Source organism: Cherax quadricarinatus, chromosome 34 (assembly GCF_038502225.1).
Source record: "Cherax quadricarinatus isolate ZL_2023a chromosome 34, ASM3850222v1, whole genome shotgun sequence".
NCBI lineage: Eukaryota > Metazoa > Arthropoda > Malacostraca > Decapoda > Parastacidae > Cherax > Cherax quadricarinatus.
The window spans coordinates 14,238,210-14,253,596 of record NC_091325.1 but is presented as its reverse complement, the minus strand read 5'-3'; the positions used below and the strand labels follow the sequence as shown (position 1 = coordinate 14,253,596).

Here is a 15,387-nt window from a genome sequence, read left to right as displayed (position 1 = left end):
TAAATGGTGCAGAGGTGACATTAAAAGACTATCAAAGATGGTTGACACACCCACTACCATTATAGTATGCTCCTTGTTTAGTGACAGATTCATTTACCGATGTGGTCTTAGGAATGGAACTCAGTTATTAAGTGAGGAGAGGTTGTATATATACTGGCTCTCACCTTCGTGTGCTAGCATGGCTTATAAATGGTTCAAGTCAGACCAAAACATCATCATAAGCTTCTCTATGTGCAGATTATCTGTGCATTCAAACCTAAATATATAACTATAATTAACCTAGAATAAATCACTACTCTCAAGCAGTGTGACTTATTTCCATGTTTTGAGGAGTATTACACTTTGAAACAATTGTAATACCATAAATATTCCTTGTACATAGTGTTAGAAGACCGAAGCAGTAAAAAAAAAAAAAATATTGTACCATTTTACACTGTACTGTATATTTTTAGTATGGAGCAATATCAGACTATGCATTTCCTCATGTTTCAAGTACGTACTAAATTATCCTAAAATGGATGTAATGTTATGCAAAACTAGTGTACATAGTGTTTAATATTAAAAACAATAAAAAACTGAAAAACAATCATAATTTGGCATACACAAATAACCCGCACATAAAAGAGAGAAGCTTACGATGACGTTTCGGTCCGACTTGGACCATTGACAAAGTCACACTTTATGTGCGGGTTATTTGTGTATTGTTCCAGTCACGGTATTGTGCCTTTTTGTTATTTATAATTTGGCATCAGTAAATTGTAAAATGTCAATACCACTGGTGCAGTATTTACACGTTACAATTTACACTTTACATATGCACTGCCATTGCTGACAAGTGATCATATTTTTGCCAACTTCAACATCATAAAATATTTAGTTTTTATTAGCTTCCATTCATTTTATCTTATTTGATTCATAAAAGATAATTCTTTCAATCTAATTACATTTGCTTATGTTTATACGGTATAATACACGCTCCATACTGTACTGTCTTGAATTATATGCAAACTGTAACAACACAATTATACTATAGCTTCGTAAAGCAATATTTAATAATTTTTTTTAGTTTGCAAGGCCATAGTGTAATATACTTTAAGAAATACTTTTAAACTTCACTAATTTAAGAAATTTATTCATAAAAAGTACATGGTTACTTGTGTAAAATTATATACTCTACTGTATTGTACATATAAATACATGTACACCTACCATCCGACTTACGACCTGCTCGACATACGTCCACTTGACTTACGACCATGCATCTGGCAACTGGGCTGGGCCGGCTGATGCACACCACTGTACAATATTTGACAATACTCGCGGCGGCAATGAGTCATGCAGGCACCATCCGTTTGAGTAACCCTGTCCTATCAGCAGCATCATACTGTATTAACTGTACTAACTGGACAGTAAATTTCACCATGGCCCCTAAGATGAAGTCTGAATCTTGCACTGAAGATTGTGGCAAGAAAGGCTATTACTCTCGAACTCTATTTGTTTTCACTGTTGCACATAAACCTGTCTGTATCTGTCTGCCTGTATATCTGTGTCTGTATCTGTCTACCAGTGTGCCTTTCTGTATACCTGTGTGTCTTTCTGTCTACCTGTGTGTCTATGTCTACCTGTGTGTCTATGTCTACCTGTGTGTGTCTTTCTGTTTGTGTGTGTCTTTCTGTCTACCTGTGTGTCTTTCTGTCTACCTGTGTCTGTCTACCTGTCTTTCTGTCTACCTGTGTGTCTGTCTTTATGTCTACCTGTGTGTCTTTGTCTACCTGTGTGTCTGTCTTTATGTCTACTTGTGTGTCTGTTTCTGTCTACCTGTGTGTCTGCTTGTCTGTCTCAGAGACACTCATTAAGAGTGTACTTGGTCTTGAAGATTTATTTTTATTTATTTATTTATTTATTTACAATTTGAGCACACATACAGAGGTACAAAAAAATACAGATAAAAGCAGCATGCCAAAGCCACTTATACTATGCATAGCATTACGGGCTGGCTTAAAATTAACTTAAGATTAACTAAGCAATGATGAAATCAGTGATAAAACATTAATGTAAACAGATTACTATAAAGCACAAGTGAGTATTACAAAGACAGGTCATATGGTTGCATGCATTGTTGTACATTCAGTAGAATGGAGTATTCTGTTAGGTAGTGTATTTAAAAAATAATAAAGTTAGATTGGGTTTTAGGTTTAACATTTATGTGATATAATTGTGAGAAACATTTAAGATATACAATTTATAAGGTTCAGTTATTCAGTATTTATTTGGTTTTGGGTGAGTAAGTGATCTTTGAGAAGAGACTTGAATTTATAAACAGGTAGTGTTTCTTTTATATTTACAGGTAATGAATTCCAGATTTTAGGGCCTTTTATGTGCATTGAGTTTTTGCATAGCGTGAGATGGACACGAGGAACATCAAAGAGTGATCTGTGCCTTGTGTTATGGTCATGTGTTCTGTTGAGGTTGGCAAGGAGATGTTTGAGGGGAGGGTTAATATCAGAGTTAAGTGTTCTATGTATGTAATAGGTGCAGTAATAAGTATGGATGTTTTATATGGTGAGTAGGTTGAGTGTATTGAATATTGGTGGAGTGTGCTGCCTGTAGTGAGAATTTGTTATCATTCTAACTGCAGCCTTTTGTTGGGTAATTAGTGGTCTGAGATGGTTACTTGTTGTTGAGCCCCATGCACAAATTCCATAGGTGAGATAGGGGTAAATAAGAGAGTGATATAGGGCCAGGAGGGCTGACTGTGGAGCATAGTACCGTATCTTCGATAGTATGCCTACAGTCTTGGAAATTTTCTTAGAAATTTGTTGTATATGTGTATGAAATTTGAGTCTATTATCAAGGTGGATTCCTAAGAATTTTCCCTCTGTTAGCTTTGTGATAGGTGATCCATTTATCATTATGTTAAGAGGGACATCTGTAGCTCTGTTACCAAACTGAATGAAGTAGGTTTTGTCAATGTTTAGTGTAAGTTTGTTAGTCCTCATCCAGGTAGATATTTTCTGTAATTCGGTATTTACAGTATTGGCTAGCGTGACTGGGCTCGGGTGGGAGAAGACGTATGTAGTGTCATCTGCAAATAGTGTGGGTTTGAGTAATTGCGAAGCATTTGGTAGGTCATTTATGTATAGGAGAAAGAGAAGAGGGCCAAGGACACTTCCCTGTGGGACACCAACTGTAATTGGTTGTGCAGAAGAGTTTGCCCCATTTGCGTACACATATTGGCTTCTGTTGCTGAGGTATGACTTGAGGTAGTTGAGGGAGTGCCCTCTTATACCATAGTGTGACAATTTTACGTGGAGCAAGTCATGGTCAACTGTATCAAAAGCTTTACGTAAGTCAATGAAGATCCCCAGTGGGACTTCTTTTTTCTCTATTGCAGTGTATATATGTTCTAGCATGTGTATAATAGCATCATTAGTATTTTTATTAGGCCTGAATCCAAATTGGCAGGGGTTGAGTATGTTTTGGGAGATAAGGTAGGAGTAGATTCGTTTATGAATTAATTTTTCGAAGATTTTTGAGAGAGGGTGTAAGTTGGATATTGGCCTATAGTTATTCAACTCTGTTTGGTCTCCTCCTTTGTGGATCGGGGTGACCCTTGCTATTTTGAGTACTGTAGGGAAGGTGGAGGATTCAATGGATTTGTTAAAGAGTGTTGCAATGATTGGTGATAGCACTTGTGACACTTTTTTGTATATAAAGGGTGGTAAGGTATTTAAATCTCCTGCCTTGTTTTTTAGTGTGTTGATAATAAGGGAGACTTCGTATGGGTTAGTCGGAGCTAGGAACAGTGTGTTCGGGTAGTTGCCGGTGAGGTAGTCATTTGGTGGGGTATCTGAGCTTGGGATTTTATTGGCAAGGTTTTGTCCTATAGTGGAGAAGAAATCATTGAGTCTGTTTGCCATATTAATGGCATATTAATATTGATTAGATTTTGCCACCGAAGTGGCTAGTTTATTGTGCATCCCATATCCATCCTGTGGACGGTAGCGCGAGAGCATATGGATACACAAAAGGCCTAGGAACTAGGCCCCAAAGGGTTAACAGGAATACATATGGATTTATATCTACATATCTATAGTTCACTTATCTGTTACAAGCAAATTTAGGAAATTTGCTTAGTATATCTGGTATCTTATTTTCATTAATAAGATATCTTGACATGTCACATAGGTTATTATACTGTCTGTCTCTGTATTCCTCAATAAGTGGACAATTAAGCACATAGTGTTCAAGAGAGTGACCATATGCCTGATCACATAATTTACATTTAGTTTGATCATCATCTGTGTGTCTCCCAAACTGCCAGAAGTACTTGTAACCAAGCCTAAGCCTGGCCACTACAACATCAGTCAGTCTGTTCACATTGCAAGTTGCTCCATAAACATACTTATCTACGTTCATGTTATCATAGTGGGTTATAGATCTACTCAGGCTTCTAACTGCATTCCTATAACAATCATTTTCATTATTTACTTCTCTCCTAATATTATTCCTAATGCTAGACACAGTTATAACAAAGTTATATTCTACATTCTCCTTCTCGATACTCTTCTTGGCTAACATATCAACTTTATCATGAAGGAGTAATCCAATGTGTGATGGGATCCATAGCAATTGTACATTAATTCCTTTGTCCCTAATTTTTGAGTATCTATACCTGGCTTCCCCAATGAGCATGTTGTTGGAGTCATTATATGAGCCAAGAGCCTTCAATGATGACATAGAATCAGTAATGATGATAGTCAAGCTCAGTGTCATAGGTTAGCTTTAGCGCCATTAGGATTGCAAACAATTCAGTTTGCAGTGTAGACGCCCAGTTGTTAATTCTTATGCCTAACTCAACAAATTTATTATCGTTCTTAACTAGGGAGGTGGCAACAAGAGCAGATGCAGCCCTGCCAGAAGACTCCTGTTTAGATCCATCAGTGTATATAACTTGTGATAACTTGTTACTACCAGCTAGGTGAGAAATTTCTTCTTGAGCAGTTGCTCTAACAAGAGATTTAAGGAAGGGATTACTAGCAATGAGCTTCTTGGGAGGGACTTGTAGGTATGTGATATTAAATGAACACATCTTCCATGGAGGGGTGAAATGCTCTTGTTGCCTACAGTGATACAGTTCATGCAGGTTATAAAACTTAATGCAATTGCACGTTTTCACAATCCATTTAGATCTGTGTGTATTTACCTCTAGACACTTGGTAAGATTCACTGTGACAGTGTCTGGTTCGTTTCTCAACATTCTAATACCGAGTACAGTGTTAATTTCAACAATCCTATCACTGATACTAGAAATACAAAGCTCCTTCCTCATGTTAAGAACTTTTGTAGATCTGGGACAGCCAAGAATAATCCTGAGAGCTTCATTTTGCATTAACTCCAAGGGTCGGAGAGAACTTTCTCTAGCTAATATCAACATGGGAGAAGCATAATCAATTAAGGACCTAACATAGGCTATGTACATCATTCTCACGATTCTCACATTTGCACCATAGTTGGGATTGTAGCCAGCAACAGCTTTGAGAGCATTTAGCCTAGCTTTACATTTCTTGTTTAGTTGTGGTATAGTGGATTTGTTAAAGGGTACATCTACACCAAGATATCGATAATAATCACTGAGGCGCATTAAATGTGTATAAAACGTTAATATAGACATTTTGCTTAATCCATCTATGATTTTTTTTTCAAAATTATATAATAAACATGCTACATAACATATAAATTAACAAATATGAAATGTTTTTCTGGTCGGCTTGACAGTGAACAGAAACCATTCGTGTCCGGTCTATTAACAACAACAACAACGTTTGTTTACATAACTCATGAACATTCTACACTCTCATTTATTCATTTAATCTTGTTTACTCACCTCTCACTCTACATTAAGACTACAGATATTTTAAGGTAAGTAATGAGTGGACACTATTATATTATAGCTTAATAATATTATTATTATTAGTACATATGTATTATTGTAATAATAATAATAATAATAATAATAATAATAATAATTAATATTATTAATTTAGGGCACTGGAGCACAGATCCACTCTATAGTACTTTGTCTGGATTTTTTGGGTTATCCTAGGTAATTTATGATATGTATGATAACTTGACTTACCTGTACCAGTGAGAGAGAGAGAGAGATACAGAGAGAGAGATACAGAGAGAGAGATACAGATATATGCAGAGAGAGATATACAGAGAGATATATACAGAGAGGGAATCCTTAATGTGTAAATAGCTTGTCAATAAAGCTAGGGATCCTTAACCTTGTCAAACCCTGTGTAAAAAAAAAAAAAATACAGAGAGAGACAGCCACATCCCATCAGCCAACCACCCACCCTCCCACCCGGCCAACCACAGACCCGGCCACCCAGCTGGACACGTACAGTGGACCCCCGCTTAACGATCACCTCCAAATGCGACCAATTATGTAAGTGTATTTATGTAAGTGCGTTTGTACGTGTATGTTTGGGGGTCTAAAATGGACTAATCTACTTCACAATATTCCTTATGGGAAAAAATTCGGTCAGTACTGGCACCTGAACATACTACTGGAATGAAAAAAGTTCGTTAACCGGGGGTCCACTGTATTACACACGACTCACGAAATCGTAATGACACGATTGCAAACAAACCATACCACGGGCGGGATTGAACCCACGGTCAGAGAGTCTCAAAACTCCAGACCGTCGCATTAGCCACTGGACCAGTTTGTTTGCAATCGTGTCATTATGATTTCGTGAGTCATGTTGACGGCATTGAGGGGGACTTGAGCTAGAGTTCGTCACGGCCACGCTAGCTGGAGATTCGTCTGTAAAAACTTGCATTTGTGGTCACAGTGGTGCCTATGCTAACCTTCCTATGGTGTAGAAATATACCTAGTTGGACGAATCTTATTGTGGCTAGCTGGTCTAGTGGCTAACGCGACGGTCTGGAGACTCTCTGACCGCGGGTTCAATCCCGCCCGTGGTATGGTACGTATTACACATGTTCCAGAGTTGTTTCTCTTTACTTAGGGTATAGGTTATACTACATTCTGGCAGGATGACACTACCAGTGGTATTCTCCCATTCCACTGTGTCGACAATACATAAAGATAACAGTAACATATGATACTGTATGTGATGTAAAATTTACAATACAGTTCACTACCATGTATACATTATATACAGTACATAAATAATTAAGATATAACAATAGAAGTAAATTATGGTAAAAAGAATGAAATAATGATTGTACATTACATTACAGTATTATGTAGGTAGTTTATATTGGAAAGTTTCAACATTATGCCCTACCCAATATGTCGGCAATTTTCGAAGGTTCGACTTGCATCCATTTTGACTTACGACCGGTTGGCTGGAACCAAGCTTGGTCGTAAGTCGGATGGTAGGTGTACTATGTATGTATTACATACTATTTACAAGGCAAAATTTTAGTTTAAAGTATGTATTGCTATTATTTTTACATAGTCATGTAAGATAATTATGTTTATTACCTTGAGTGGTTGTATATTACATGGGTTCTGGTTAGTGGTATCTAGGCTGTCCACCAAAATCAATAATTTACCTATATCTGCATGTGGCTTAGAATACATATGTAAGACTAGAAGAGGTCTCACTGTAAACAAAATATTTACCGGTATTCATTAAATAAATAGGATACAAAACATTTAACTTTTTTGTATTATATTTGGTTGATATTGATTATTTTTCTATTTTTTTTTTTTTTTTTTTGCAGCACGAAGAGGCATCAGAGAAAATGTTTGATTATTTAATCGAAGCCAATAACCTTAGTGAATATTTTAATAAGTATGACTTGGATATTCAGTTCATAAAGAAACTAATTTGTGGCTTGACCGAATCTGAGCGTCAAAAGAATGAAAAAGCTTTTTTGTATGAGGTAAGCAACATATTGTTCAGTATTTCCAAAGTGTTAGTGAAATACAGTGGAACCTCGGCACTCGAACTTAATTGGTTCCAGAAGGCTGTTCAAGTACATAAATTTTTCCCAACCAATTTTCTTTTATGTTGGCTGTTATCACTAACCCTCTTAGGCCCCATGGTGACTTATTTATAGAAATAATATAAAAAAAACACCAAAAAATGTGAAGAAACACAAAATAGTTTACAGTAAAGTTCTGGCAGGTCATGTTTGTTTGGTCGAGTGGCGAGCAAACAGTCTACTACCGAATGATTTGTTTACTGAATGAAGCTCTTGAATACCAAATTGTTTGAGTGCAGAGCCATTCGAGTAACGAAGTTCCACTGTACACTCCCTGTTTCAATAGATGATGCTCTAAGATTTTCAGTACGTAAACTTTAGTAATTACTGTACACGAGTGATATACAGTAGTGACAATTCAATTCAGTTCAATTCAAACTTTATTCTCTATAAGTATTACAATGCTGAGTTTACAGAATTTGGTTATTGTGTGGTTTACATGTAGTAAAATAATAATTACAGAGTGTACCACTAGAACGCCTAGCATGGCTAGGCATTTCGGGCAGACTTATATTAAATCTTAGGTTTAAAATGTTACAGAATTATGAGATAAGTTGGTATTATGGCTAAGTGACTAAATACTAGTTGTGAGTTTAGCAATGTGAATGCTTTTGTTTTGGCACTATACATAGTTTCAGTATTGGAGTATCACAGGCCAACTTTTGACTAGTTAAGATTCATTATTTTGAGATTGAGATTGATATTTCTGTTTATGGTCAAATGGGTGAGTGAGTGTAAGTGTGAACCACCAGGTGGTATTCGTATTATTAGTTGACAGGGTGTATCAGGGAGATAAGATGTTTTCTGATGGTAGTTTTGAAGGTGATGAATGTGTCTGCAGTTTTGGAATTTTCAGGTGGGGTGTTCCAGATTTTAGGGCCTTTGACATACATTGAATTTTTGTAAAGGTTTAGTCGGACACGGGGAATGTCAGAGATGTTTGTGTCTGGTGTTGTGCCTGTGGGTTCTGTCACAACTATCAAGAAAGCGTTTTAGGTCAAGGTTAATATTGGAATTTAAGGTCCTGTAGATGTAGATTGCACAGTAGTAAGTGTGGATGTACTGAACAGGGAGTAAGTTTAGATCTATGAAGAGTGGGGGGGGTGTGTTGCCAGGGATGGGATTTAGTGATTATTCTTACTGCGGCTTTTTGTTGGGTTATTATTGGCTTTAGGTGTGTTGCTGCAGTTGAACCCCAAGCACAGATAGCATAGGTGAGGTATGGATATATAAGTGAATGGTATAGTGTGAGAAGGGCAGTTTGCGGCACGTAGTATCGTATCTTGGAGAGGATCCCAACCGTTTTGGATACTTTTTTGGTTATGTGTTGGATATGGGTGCTGAAGTTCAGGTTGTTGTCGAGGTATAGGCCTAGGAATTTGCCCTCATTATGCCTGGTAATTAGAGTGTTGTCGATCTTAATGTTAATTTGCGCATCTCCTGCTCTGCTACCAAACATAATGTAGTAGGTTTTGTCAACGTTAAGCATAAGTTTATTGGCTGTCATCCAAGTCGATATTTTGATCAGCTCCTCATTAACAATGGTGTTGAGGGTTGCAAGATTAGGGTGAGAGATGACATAAGTTGTGTCGTCAGCAAAGAGAATGGGGTTCAGGTGTCGAGATACGTTTGGAAGATCATTGATGTATATGAGGAAGAGCAGGGGACCAAGGACACTTCCCTGCGGAACTCCAGTATCAAGTGGCTGTGTTGTTGATGCTGTGTCTTTAATGGTGACATACTGATACCTATTAGTAAGGTAAGATTTTAAATATGCAAGCGCATGGCCTCTTACACGATAATGGTCAAGTTTGTGGAGTAGGATGCCGTGGTCTACTGTGTCAAAAGCTTTTCTTAGGTCAATAAAAATTCCTAGCGGATATTCCTTATTTTCCAATGCTGTGTAAAGCAGATCTAGCATTTTTATAATTGCATCGTTAGTGCTTTTATTTTTCCTGAATCCAAATTGGCAGGGGTTGAGTATGTTTTAGACATGTACAACATCTGGGTTTCTTTATTTGTAGATATCTACAAATTGATACACCCAGATGTTGCACACACGTCAAATTATTCTTTAGTAATTACTATTTATTTTATCTAACACCTGTACACCCTTTTATAGGTGATAGATGTAATGTTTGTGAGGAAACAAGACAAGTGTTTCCTGATATGGGTCTTAGCCATATATGATGACCCACAGCTGGAGCTTTTGATCATCTGACTGAGGTCTTCCACTGGCTTACCAGTCCACCTCTTTAAAAATCATGGTTATGATTTTAACCATTAGGAATATATAAGGTCTTATTCAGGTAACATTGAACATGATTAGGTCTGGTCTATAATTTTTTGGTCTTGAAATTTATTCCTTAAGCAATATCATACTTTTATTTAACATTAAGTATTTTTATAATTGAGACACTTGCGCAACATTTGGGAATTTTTATTCTGGAATTGTTGCCGAAGTGTCTAAATTATCAATATCAACTTGTGGTTTAATAAACTATTTATACAAATGAAGTAGGTTGTCCATCACTCTGATCTCTCTGCAGCACTTAATTTTTTGTTATAATGTACTGTATTTACTATTTCTTTTGCACAAAATGCTAAGTGAAATTTGTCTTAAAAATTCCTACTCCATGTACATTGTACTATATATACAGTGGTACCTCGAGTTATGAACTTAATTCATTCCAGAAGGCTGTTCGAGTGCCGATACTGAACGAATTTGTTCCCATAAGGAATAATGTAAATTAGATTAGTCCGTTTCAGACCCCCAGAAATACACTTACAAAAGCACTTACAAAAATACACTTACATAATTGTTCAAGTTGGGAGCTGTTCGAAACTAGAGGTACCACTGTATGTTGTTCCATACCTATGTCTGTAATTATTTAAGAAATTGTTTGAGTATTTATTTGAATTATTAATTTGTGTTTACATGTACATATAATCAGCGATTGTAGATAAAAATCCATTGTTTTTCAGTCTGAATACAAAATCTCATCAGTTTTATTATACAATTCATATGATTTTTAAAAAAAAAATGTGAAACATTAAAAAATGTCGAAATTTTTTATTTTATTTTATATTTTGATGATTCAGAGTGGTCTGAAGTATTTTCTGACATAATGATGCATTTTTATCAAGTGCATGCTAAGAAATTTAGGCAAGACATGTACTACTCTAAAGGTGTTGTAAAAGTTTACAATCAGTACCTAGCAAAAACAAAAAAACAAAACCAGATGAAAAATTAAAAAATAAATTATTTTTTACCTTACAGATTGTAGCTAATAAGCGGACAGGAGTTGATGTTGACAAGTGGGATTATTTTTTACGTGATGGACACAACCTTGGCATTAGAGTAAGTACTGAACTGTACTCTAGTAATAATAGCATTTTATGTATCCTCATGAAGCGAAATACATGTTCCTTATTGTTTTACACCTTTTATTCTTGTTTTATTCTTGCTGTTTTGTTTGTAGACACTCTTGAGAATATGTCTTTGAATTTTTTTTTTTTTTTTTTTTTCAACAAGTCGGTCGTCTCCCACCGAGGCAGGGTGACCCAAAAAAAAGAAAGAAAATCCCCAAAAAGAAAATACTTTCATCATCATTCAACACTTTCACCACACTCACACATTATCACTGCTTTTGCAGAGGTGCTCAGAATACAACAGTTTAGAAGCATATACGTATAGAGATACACAACATATCCCTCCAAACTGCCAAAATCCCAAACCCCTCCTTGAAAGTGCAGGCATTGTACTTCCCATTTCCAGGACTCAAGTCCGACTATATGAAAATAACCGGTTTCCCTGAATCCCTTCACTAAATATTACCCCTGCTCACACTCCAACAGATCGTCAGGTCCCAAGTATCATTCGTCTCCATTCACTCCTATCTAACACGCTCATGCACGCTTGCTGGAAGTCCAAGCCCCTCACCCACAAAACCTCCTTTACCCCCTCTTTCCAACCCTTTCGAGGACGACCCCTACCCCTCTTTCCTTCCCCTATAGATTTATATGCTTTCCATGTCATTCTACTTTGATCCATTCTCTCTAAATGACCAAACCACCTCAACAACCCCTCTTCTGCCCTCTGACTAATGCTTTTATTAACTCCACACCTTCTCCTAATTTCCACACTCCAAATTTTCTGCATAATATTTACACCACACATTGCCCTTAGACAGGACATCTCCACTGCCTCCAACCGTCTCCTCGCTGCTGCATTTAGCACCCAAGCTTCACATCCACATAAGAGTGTTGGTACTACTATACTTTCATACATTCCCTTCTTTGCCTCCATAGATAACGTTTTTTGACTCCACATATACCTCAACGCACCACTCACCTTTTTTCCCTCATCAATTCTATGATTAACCTCATCCTTCATAAATCCATCCGCCGACACGTCAACTCCCAAGTATCTGAAAACATTCACTTCTTCCATACTCCTCCTCCCCAATTTGATATCCAATTTTTCTTTATCTAAATCATTAGATACCCTCATCACCTTACTCTTTTCTATGTTCACTTTCAACTTTCTACCTTTACACACATTCTCAAACTCATCCACTAACCTTTGCAATTTTTCTTTAGAATCTCCCATAAGCACAGTATCATCAGCAAAAAGTAACTGTGTCAATTCCCATTTTGAATTTGATTCCCCATAATTTAATCCCACCCCTCTCCCGAACACCCTAGCATTTACTTCTTTTACAACCCCATCGATAAATATATTAAACAACCATGGTGACATTACACATTCCTGTCTAAGACCTACTTTTACCGGGAAGTATTCTCCCTCTCTTCTACACACCCTAACCTGAGCCTCACTATCCTCATAAAAGCTCTTTACAGCATTTAGTAACTTACCACCTATTCCATATACTTGCAACATCTGCCACATTGCTCCTCTATCCACTCTATCATATGCCTTATCTAAATCCATAAATGCAATAAAAACTTCCCTACCTTTATCTAAATACTGTTCACATATATGCTTCAACGTAAACACTTGATCTACACATCCCCTACCCACTCTGAAGCCTCCTTGCTCGTCCGCAATTCTACATTCTGTCTTACCTCTAATTCTTTCAGTTATAACCCTACCGTATACTTTTCCTGGTATACTCAGTAAACTTATTCCTCTATAATTTTTACAATCTCTTTTGTCCCCTTTCCCTTTATATAAAGGGACTATACATGCTCTCTGCCAATCCCTAGGTACCTTCCCCTCTTTCATACATTTATTAAACAAAAGTACCAACCACTCCAACACTATATCCCCCCCTGCTTTTAACATTTCTGTCATGATCCCATCAGTTCCAGCTGCTTTACCCCCTTTCATTCTACGTAATGCCTCACGTACCTCCACCACACTTACATTCTGCTCTTCTTCACTCCTAAAAGATGGTATACCTCCCTGGCCAGTGCATGAAATTACCGCCTCCCTTTCTTCCTTAACATTTAAAAGTTCCTCAAAATATTCTCGCCATCTACCTAATACCTCCCTCTCCTCATCTACTAACTCCCCTACTCTGTTTTTAACTGACAAATCCATACTTTCCCTAGGCTTTCTTAACTTATTTAACTCACTCCAAAATTTTTTCTTATTTTCATTAAAATTTCTTGACAGTGCCTCTCCCACTCTTTCATCTGCTCTCCTTTTGCACTCTCTCACCACTCTCTTCACCTTTCTTTTACTCTCCATATACTCTGCTCTTCTTATAACACTTCTGCTTTGTAAAAACCTCTCGTAAGCTACCTTTTTCTCTTTTATCACACCCTTTACTTTAATATTTACATGCAGTCACAGTGTAGATCTATATGAAGATAAATTACTTACTCTGCACAGTTTTCAAGATTTACATGATAAATAATTTTTTTTTAACACATTGGCTGTTTCCCACCAAGGCAAGGTGACCCAAAAAGAAAGAAAAACCCAAAAAGAAAGAAAAATACTTCCATCATCATTTAACACTTTCACCTTAACTCAGACAATCAGTCTTTGCAAAGGCGCTCAGATACGACAGTTTGGAAGTCCCTCCAAACTGCCAATATCCTAAACCCCTCCTTTAAAGTGCAGGCATTTTACTTCACATTTCCAGGACTACCCGAGTCCCTTCACAAAATATTACCCTGCCCACACTCCAACAGCTTATCAGGTCTCAAAAAACCATTCATCTCCATTCACTCCTATCTAACACACTCACGCATGCTTGCTGGAAGTCCAAGCCCCTCGCCCACAAAACCTCCTTTACCCCCTCCCTCCAACCTTTTCGAGGATGACCCCTACCCCACCTTCCTTCCCTTACAGATTTATACGATCTTCACGGCGCGCATAACGGAGATAAAACACCTCAATTACTGGGAGCGCTTGAGGTTCCTAAACCTGTATTCCCTGGAATGCAGGCGGGAGAGATACATGATTATATACACCTGGAAAATCCTAGAGGGACTAGTACCGAACTTGCACACAAAAATCACTCACTACGAAAGCAAAAGACTTGGCAGACAATGCAACATCCCCTCAATGAAAAGCAGGGGTGTCACTAGCACGTTAAGAGACCATACAATAAGTGTCAGGGGCCCCGAGACTGTTCAACTGCCTCCCAGCATACATAAGGGGGATTACCAACAGACCCCTGGCAGTCTTCAAGCTGGCACTGGACAAGCACCTAAAGTTGGTTCCTGACCAGCCGGGCTGTGGCTCGTACGTTGGTTTGCGTGCAGCCAGCAGTAACAGCCTGGTTGATTAGGCTCTGATCCACCAGGAGGCCTGGCCACAGACCAGGCCGTGGGGGCGTTGACCCCCGGAACTCTCTCCAGGTAAACTCCAGGATCTCCATGTCATTCAACTTTGTTCCAATCTCTCTAAATGACCAAACCACCTCGACAATCCCTCTTCAGCCCTCTGACTAATACTTTTAGTAACTCCACACCTCCTAATTTCCACACTCTGAATTCTCGGCATAATATTTACACCACACATTGCACTTATGACAGGACATTTCCACTGCCTCCAGCTGCCTCCTCACTGCAGCATTTACAACCCAAGCTTCACACCTATACAAGAGTGTTGGTACTTTTATATGTACTTTCATGCATTTCCTTCTTTGATCCAGGGATAAAGTTTTATGATATATAATATATAAATATATAAATAATAATAAATTTATCCATGTAAAAATGTAGAAGTGATACAGATTTAGTACAATGCTCATAGTATGCATAGCATTTCAGGCAGACTTAAACCAAGGCGAAAAGTACTTAATACTATAAAATACATGGTTGTGGAGCTATTTAACCCTTTCAGGGTTGAGACCCCCGATTCTTAACCCTTAAACTATCCAC

The 15,387-nt window shown here is 37.6% G+C and overlaps 1 protein-coding gene and 1 long non-coding RNA gene across 9 annotated transcripts in view; one reads left to right on the top strand and one right to left on the bottom strand.

Annotated features, from left to right (window-relative positions):
* Window positions 1–15,387, bottom strand: part of LOC138853590 (uncharacterized) — a 210,106-nt gene that overhangs the window by 101,260 nt on the left and 93,459 nt on the right. The window lies entirely within an intron of this gene.
* LOC128693735 (deoxynucleoside triphosphate triphosphohydrolase SAMHD1) overlaps window positions 1–15,387 on the top strand; it is a 143,314-nt gene that overhangs the window by 74,983 nt on the left and 52,944 nt on the right. For all 8 annotated transcript variants that reach the window (XR_011392764.1, XM_070091181.1, XM_070091180.1 and 5 more), the window contains 2 exons: window positions 7,765–7,926; window positions 11,309–11,389. Coding sequence is in view for 7 of the 8 variants with exons in the window: in XM_070091181.1 (XP_069947282.1) it covers window positions 7,765–7,926; window positions 11,309–11,389 (243 nt within the window). In the remaining variant the exon portion in view is untranslated. The remainder of the gene's footprint in view (window positions 1–7,764; window positions 7,927–11,308; window positions 11,390–15,387) is intronic.